At 40.0% G+C, this 7,960-nt stretch overlaps 2 protein-coding genes across 5 annotated transcripts in view; one reads left to right on the top strand and one right to left on the bottom strand.

Annotated features, from left to right (window-relative positions):
- Window positions 1-4,550, bottom strand: part of aadat (aminoadipate aminotransferase) — a 13,444-nt gene extending 8,894 nt beyond the window's left edge. The window contains exons 1-5 of one of the 3 annotated variants that reach the window (XM_014026061.1): window positions 4,279-4,550; window positions 4,014-4,087; window positions 3,067-3,235; window positions 2,823-2,955; window positions 2,123-2,197 (exon numbers count right to left, since the gene is read on the bottom strand). In XM_014026061.1, coding sequence (XP_013881515.1) covers window positions 2,123-2,197; window positions 2,823-2,955; window positions 3,067-3,235; window positions 4,014-4,080 — 444 coding nt within the window. In that variant the 5' untranslated portion in view covers window positions 4,081-4,087; window positions 4,279-4,550. The remainder of the gene's footprint in view (window positions 1-2,122; window positions 2,198-2,822; window positions 2,956-3,066; window positions 3,236-4,013; window positions 4,088-4,278) is intronic. The other 2 variants (XM_014026062.1, XM_014026060.1) reach the window with 2 other exon arrangements.
- Window positions 4,551-4,802: 252 nt separating this feature from the next.
- ino80b (INO80 complex subunit B) overlaps window positions 4,803-7,960 on the top strand; it is a 5,247-nt gene continuing 2,089 nt past the window's right edge. Inside the window, exons 1-4 of one of the 2 annotated variants that reach the window (XM_014026065.1) lie at window positions 4,803-5,189; window positions 5,452-5,638; window positions 5,716-5,858; window positions 6,207-6,343. In XM_014026065.1, the coding sequence (XP_013881519.1) occupies window positions 5,150-5,189; window positions 5,452-5,638; window positions 5,716-5,858; window positions 6,207-6,343 (507 nt within the window). In that variant the 5' untranslated portion in view covers window positions 4,803-5,149. Of the gene's footprint in view, window positions 5,190-5,451; window positions 5,639-5,715; window positions 5,859-6,170; window positions 6,344-7,960 lie in introns of both variants that reach the window. The other variant, XM_014026064.1, reaches the window with a different exon arrangement.

Below are 7,960 nucleotides of genomic sequence, written 5' to 3'. Positions count from 1 at the left end.
AGAGTTATCTTTTCACAGGGGGGCGGGTAAGATACACTTTAATAAATATCTTTCTAAGTTCTACCAAACTCATCAGTTCCTCTGTGTTTACAGTCATTTGTTAAAAACGTGTAACGGTGAAAATATCTGTCAGCCTTATGCGCCGCTGCAGCACATGCGCGCACACACCAACACCCACACACACCTTTGCGAGTGGCAAACTCATTTTTACACTCCACTACTTATTTAGACAGTTTTATCACTCATTCTCCATTTAATGTATAATTTTTCTGCATCTAAGAATMATTTCTGATCCCACAGAGAGGACAATCTGAGGAGAATCTCACATGTTGGACACTTCTACATCTATTTTACATATTTAAATGGAGGCATGTCAGGGGAGGTGTCTCAGGTGCGCTCAGTTCCACGTTCATTGGGATGTATCCATAGTATTCCTGATTTTGTGCCACTACCCACAATTCAWAGCGGAAGCACTGTTCTTTTTTTCTGGTTGCGGTGTTGTTTAAAATTAGGGGCATAGACCTTTGCTGTTTATCAAAGAATTTTTAATTTAAATTTGGCATAGATGGCCACATATCTGAGGTTTATACTGTATAATGTAAGGATGTTTTAAAAAGCAGCTCTTTATCGGTGGCTCAGACGTCACTGCTCACTGACTGATGAAGCTATGTCCCAATGTTAGCTAATAGCTACTACTGACATCAACTACCTCGTCTTTCCCTGAAGACACACACACACAAACACACAAAATCATAAATGTCAACTGTTCTGGAAGTAAAATGTTCATAAGCCCCTCAGAATTGTAATAATATTATAAAAGTATTATGATTAGACGGTTTCTTTTCTCCCCCTTATTCTAAACATAAAATTCACTGGGTGCTAGTTTGTTAGTAACTTTTAGAGATGAACTGGAGGGTTTCGTACAGCTGCAGTCATTTTAAATAAATGATAAACAAAAATAAATAAACTGCCTCTAATAACTTTTTAAGCATATTTTTTATTTAAACAAACCAGACACTTTTATAGCCCCTGGGCGCTGCTAAGCTCGTCTTTTAAACCTGCCATGATGTAAACAAAATGTTTTAGCATGTATTAGGGAAGAGGATTGTTTATTATTCTGAGCTTACTCAGAATTGAGACAGTTAAATTAAGCATTTTATATTGTTGTTACAGCATGCAGCTACTAACCATAGGCAAAATATTTCTTTAAAGTTAAGATTAGTTGCAAATAACATGCTAAACATCCAGGCTAACAGTAGCTAGCGCTGATGCTAACGCCATTCAYCATAGGCTTTCATTCAGTAAAAACAAAGAACAACATAAACTCATGGTTGAAATGCTCAAGCTGCCAGTTAAAACAAAAACAAACTAAATTTGTTGTTATCATAACTACAGTATCTGAATGAATGAATTTCTTGTGCACCGGAAAAAAGCGAACAGTAGGGGAGGGCTGTGGGCGGGGCTAGTGATTGTCATGGCAGCCTACATAAGCTTCTCAGGAAACTTGTGGATAAAGGTGAGCAGAAACCTGCGTGCGCACAGTTTTATACATCTGATGTTGTTTGTGCAGCGCACTTTTCTAAATTTGTCCGTACGTCAACTTTTAGTGTAAAAGCTGTGCACTCCTTATGCATGAGGCCCCTGGTCTTTTTGGGGAGAGCAATGGGCCCATTTATGAGGCCCCCACTCACCATAAACCAAAGGTAGGTACCTGTGAGGTTAGGTTTAGAGTAAGGGTAAGTCAATGCAAAATTCACATAAGTATAGAGAAACGAGTGTGTGTGTACCAGTACATGTTTTTACTACCTGGTGGGGATGATTTTGGCCATTTTCCTGGTACACACAGCATAGTGAGGACCCACTGTTCCTTATGGGGACAAAAGCCCAGACCCCGTTGGGGTAAACACCGTTGGTGGATCAGGGGTTTGGTTTAGGACTAAGGTGTAAATTGAGTTTAGGTTTGGTTTTGGGTCAGTTATGTACCTGTGAGGTTAGGTATAGGATAAGGGGCCAGGGCCAGGGTCAGGCTATAGAAATGTTCGGTAAAGGAATGGAAGTCAATGCAAATCTCCATGAGAATAGAAGAACAAACGTGTGTGTGTGTGTGTGTAAAAAGACTCACAGCTGCGAGCGTGCCTGAATACGTGGGAGCATCCAGGAGAACGTTGTCTCCTGGGTTAACCAGCATCTCAAACATCTGCAAAAATCAGTAGCACAAAAGTGTCATAAATAAGTCAGACATGAATACAACAATTGTTTGTTTATCATTAGTAAAACTTTGCTACCTAAACAGAAATGCATATTTTTACATTTATTTTCAACATCTCAGTTWGGCAGTTACCTCCTCTTTATAGTCTTTAAATACCAGACTGARCTCCTTCAATGAAACTCTAAATAATTCAATTAATGTGCTGAAAATGTCAACATGGTAACAAGCTGAAACACCACAGCGCCCCCTGTAGGCTGCCACCAGAATTACTTTAAGTCCATGTAAAATCATACATTTGCCTGAATTAAAAAATAAAAATACACCATGAGATCTTTCTAGAATGACTGTTCYTTCCTAACTGCTGTACGTTCAATTATCTACTCTGCTGATACATTTTGTTTTAATAGTTTTTTTGTTGCCTAAAACAACAATACGGTGTCGCTTCACTTTTGTACAAGACAAGGAGGTTGAGATATTTAGTCCATGTTTTTTTTAATCTTGTGTATCTTGATGCRTCTGACATATAAATAAAAGCAATTTATAAACAAGTATTTCTTCTGAAGTATCTGAACTATTAATCAGGCGTTTGCGTTCATGTTTTGGGAGGTGTTACTTTGCAGAGCCCCTCCTGGCTCCCGGTCGTCACACACATGTCCATCTGACCGTTCTCTGGGCTGTAACTGGCTGTCGGCGGGTTGTGGAGGCTCTTCTGCAGGTTCTTCATCCATGTCAGCAGCTCAGGGATTCTACGGGAGGTGGAAATACGAGGTTACTAATCTGCTGAGAATCAGTGAAGAGGTTTTTTTTTTTACAGAATGTGATTATTTAAAAACACTCATCCCATCTCAATCCCTCACCCGGTTGAGGCAGAGTACTGCAGGGCCCGTTTCATCGTCGTCTCGTCGAAGGTCACCGTTTGGCCGTTCTTCACCTGGATGGACACCGACAGGAAGGGGAAGGTGTTCGGGTTGGGGGCTCCGGCGGCYAGAGAGATCAGGGAGGGAGGCGAGCGCTGCTGCAGCTCAGCTTCAGTCAGGAGACRAGAAAGAGGCCGAGGCATCAGTTCATGTTACACATGCATTAGTGCCTGTACCTGTGTGTATTTAGTAAATAAACCTAGCACAAAAAGGTAGAAAATTTGTCTTTGTTAGATTATTTCTTTGTTTTAACAAAGCATCTTGACAATACATCTTGGCGTATTGGAAAGCCTATTAAGTTTTCTCTTAAATGGTGCCACATTTGTAAGGAACATGCRTTTGTGGGATGAGCAGTAGAGCTAAATAAGTGTTGTGCACATGAAAAAATTGCCAAATCGATTATTTTGACWCTCGTTTTTAGCTTCTGGTACCAACAGGTGTTGCCAATAAACTTTTTTGTCAACAAGCATTGTAACAATAAAGAAATAATCTACCAAACACACATTTCCTCACTTTTTTTGTGCTAAGTTAATACAAATTTCAGTTGTTTGTACAAGTGGCATTTGCACAAATATAAAACCCTATATAACCACATGTATCTGCTTGATTAAATGTAAAAAAGGTAACAATGAAGAAAGTTCTGCAATAGTGTCCAAGTCACTTGAGACCATAAAATAATCRCATTTCAGTTACTGTGCTGAATCTGAGAGAAAACCATCTGGTTTRTTTACTTTTTTAAACTCATTCAATTATTTACCTTTTGGATTAAAGTGACAATAAAAGTTGCATAAAGAGTATTTATTATTTTTCAGTCCTGTCATTGTAAACATGCATGTAAAACCACACAACCTGCAGGTTTGCTTCAGCTTGCTGTGACAGGTACTCACTCAGCAGCCTGATTGCAGAGGGCTGCCTGGCTCTACTCACTGCTGTCAGAAACCGAGTGTAATTCATGATTCCTGACAAATGACAGYAAAAACATAAATATTAGTTACCTCKCATAAGCTCACTGTATTTTTGCCATTGATAAACAAATTATAAACAGCAAGCTAAAAGTAAAGTATGACGGATACAATCAAGAGACAAACAAAAAKAAAGGACTACAGTAATACAGAAGCTGTAGAACGTCATGTTCAGCTGTTAGCTACCTGACCTGTTCTGCGCGTGCGGCTCGCTGGTGCCGGASAACTGTGAAGTGTCTTGAGCTGTGCAGACCCGCAGCGGTCAGCACCTGTCCTGTGCTGGTCACCTGAACCACATTACTCGAACTGAACACTAAAAATAAACACACCTCACAGAGCTACAGCAGTAATGTTAAATAAATCGCCAGTTGTTAGTCCGGGGGCTAATCGTCTAGCCAAATGAGCTCGTTGCTGTTGTTTGTTGCTCACTTCCTGTTTTGYCCATTAGAGAGCAGCACTCATGCGCGCGAGCCGGTTGGTTGTGGTGTTGTGTCGAAAAAAATGCCCCCGGATGCAGAAACCCGTTTTGAAAGTTGTTTGTTCACTTATAATTTAAATAAAAATTAAAAGTAAACTAAGTTTTTCTCACTACTATAATAAAACACATATCAACAATTATTTAATGATAATAATTTAAAAAAGAAATATAAAAATGCAGGTTTATGACAGGCTGGGGTGATTTTTTTGGCACAACACCGGTTAACACCGGAAATGAGAAAAATACAGTTGAACGTCGGTGTTGTTAGCTTAGCTTGTCTTAGCTTAGCTTGTCTTGGGTTTTTCTGGCTGCGTTGATGTTTTGTAATTTATCATCACATTTTTTTGTGTCGACCTCGTTCACTGTGAATTCATTAAAGTTCAGCTGTAGATAAAAGTGTTCATAAAGTTTTCAAATTTTCTTTTATGGACTTAACAGAGCCGAACCCAACAAAACAGACAATAATGCTCAGTTCTTAGATTTCTCTTRAATTTAAGGGCGTTTAATGTGACGAGTTGGTAGATTGTGTTGGGTTTTGTGTTAACATGTAGAGCTGCACATATTTCTGTTTTCTGTCGTTTCAATGGGGAAAAGAAAAGACATGATTCACCCCAGGTTTCTTGGTGAGTAGACATTAGTTAATATTTCAATGTTTGAATGACAAGTTATTGTCACTTGATCCTTTATATTCCCAAAAGTGTTCAAAATCACACATTATTATGAACGAGGACAAGTGTGGTTGTTTATCTGAGACTGAAAAATAAGCGCTGGATTTTCTTTGTATGTCTGTGAAAGTAGAAAACACATAGCCCATTTATCTCCTAACAGCAAAAATGTTTTTGTTTAAGCTTTCTAAATGTTTTATTTCTATCTCTCCCTCTGCAGGTGAAAGCAGCTCCAGCCTGCACAGCATTCACAAGCGGAAGCACAAGAAACACAAGAAGCACAAGAAGAAACACCACAGCTTCGCAGAGGCCCCGGAGCCTGAGCCTGTGCCTTTGCCGGTCCCTCGACCTCCATCGCAACTTCGACTGAAGATCAAACTGGGAGGACAGACGCTAGGCACCAAAAAGTGAGCCGTGTGCACCTGCTCTTAGTGTTTATTGGTCTTGTTTGCACCGTGAGTTAACAAGCTGCTGTGTGTCTCAGTGTCCCCACCTTCACCGTCCATCCTGGAGTGGCTCGTCCTCCSTCGCCTCTGATGATCATTGATAATGATGTGGATGATGACGACGACGATGACGACGACGATGAGCCCTCTGTGCCTTTGGAGCAGTATCGAGCCTGGTTGGGTAGGTAGCGCAATTATCTAAGCTACAGCGAGTTTTAAGTTTTTAGCCGCTGACTTTTTAAGACCTAAAATAAAACAAGTACAGGTGAAAGGACACAACATGCACATTAAAAACAAGGATTTTTTTTAAAAATTTGTTTGTCCACCTTTTGAACTGCCAGTACATTCTGACTTTTGTTCTAGTCCGAAAGGTGCCACTACACTTGTCAAATCCCGGTCAAGGTTCAAACTGTAGCGTCAGAATAAAACGTGTTTAAATAAAGTTGTGATTTCACTTTGTTCATTAAAGAATAATCTCTCGGTTGTGTATTAGATGAAGACAGTAACTTGGCAACGTCCCCTCTCCCAGACCTGGACTCAGACTCCATGCTGGGGGGGCCTGTGGATGAAGAAGAGAGATGGCTGGACGCTCTGGAGAAGGGAGAGCTGGATGACAACGGAGAGCTGAAAAAGGAAGTGGACGAGTCTCTGCTCACTGCCAGACAGGTGTGTGTGTGTGTGTGTGTGTGTGTGTGTGTGTGTGTGTGCATATATAGTATTGTAAAACAAGATGCTTTTTTGAGCTTTATGTCATGTTACGTCATTCCCTCATCGAAAACATACCCAGAGTGTTGCTTTGACTCGTTTATTTACACACAAAGCATTCTGGGTAAATGATGACATGGATAGGTCMTCGGTGTGAGYGAGCTATATCCACCCTGAAGGTTAAKSTTGGACAATATCTGATGATCGACTCTTTTAAATGAAACCAGAGAGCGTTGACAGAGAGGAGAAGGTAGAAATGACTCAGCCTGGAACTGAAAATATGGATGGAGGACAACAGAGCTGCTTCATGGAAGAAGAAACTCCGCTTAGGCTGTTAGCTTTAGCACCGAAGCTAAATGTATTAGCTCAATGTTAGCGCAACAAACTAACAAGCTAAACTGAGGTCCTCCATCCATATTTTCAGTTGTGGGGGGGGTAAATGGAAATTGAAATTTAATTTAATAAGTATATTGTTATGTATACAAAGTTTACTATATACAAATGTTCTCAGTCAGCAGGTTAACAGTTCATCGGAGAACTTCATCGTTCTCCTCATCCTCTTTGAAATAGAGACCAAAAATCAACATCCATAAGCTTTCTGTTTACAGGTCAAACATTTTCATGTAAATAGGAGTATACTGTGTACATGACCTTATTAAAAGTTACAGTTCAGTGTTCTTAGGACTGAACACTTTCTGAGGAAAGAGGTTTTTAAACATCTTTTCTATCATTTTAGTGTTTTCAACTGGTGAGCTTTGATATATTTATTTGAAAAAATTATAGCAGAGGAAGTTCTCTGTACAGAAAATATATTACTGTTTTTTTAACCAAACTGACAAGTTTCTCCAGTAAAATGATTGTGTAATTTAAATGCATTGAAACACCTGGTTAAATTTAGAAGATATTATGATTAACTAAACAGTAGCCTGGCCCTTGCCTTCCTACGCAGCTCCGCTCAATTCTAGTTTCCCTTCACTGCTCTGTCTGGGACTTCTTCCATTGAGATGGATTTCACTGGCAGATTTTTAGCCGGGCCAATCAGAGAACAAAACGTCGATTTTCTGCGCAGTCTGCTTGTAGTTTATTTTACCTGGGCCAATCATAGAACAGAAGGCAGGGTTTTGAACGACGTCGATGTTCTGCGCAGTGTCTGCTAGTTATTTTAGCATACTGCAGTGGAGGAAGTGAATGAAGCCAGTCCGTGTTGATAAGGCTTCAAATTAAATTAAATTTGTCTGACAAAGCAGCAGCTCTCATTTACAGTCGTCTCGTTCAGCTCGGTATATTTCTCCTCTCAGTAGGGTTGTTTACAGCACAAGCGATTTCCGGTTAGCTTCTTAGCTTAGCCTCCGTCACACCGACATACGTCGCAACCAACTGATCCAATCATTTTAAACTTCAGCAGAGGCCACGCCTCCTGCAAGAAACACTTCTATATTCGGGAAGTCCAGACCCTTGTACGAAGCAAAGTGAAGAACAGGGTCTGGTTTAAACCAGGCTAGCAAACATCTGAAGCTGACTCAGAGAACTCTGTGATTTTAGAAAAAAATATAATTCAAACGTAGACATGTCTTTATA

This window comes from Austrofundulus limnaeus, unplaced genomic scaffold (genome assembly GCF_001266775.1).
Source record: "Austrofundulus limnaeus strain Quisiro unplaced genomic scaffold, Austrofundulus_limnaeus-1.0 Scaffold522, whole genome shotgun sequence".
In the NCBI taxonomy this organism is placed as follows: Eukaryota; Metazoa; Chordata; class Actinopteri; order Cyprinodontiformes; family Rivulidae; genus Austrofundulus; species Austrofundulus limnaeus.
This window is presented reverse-complemented; position numbering and strand designations above follow the sequence as displayed.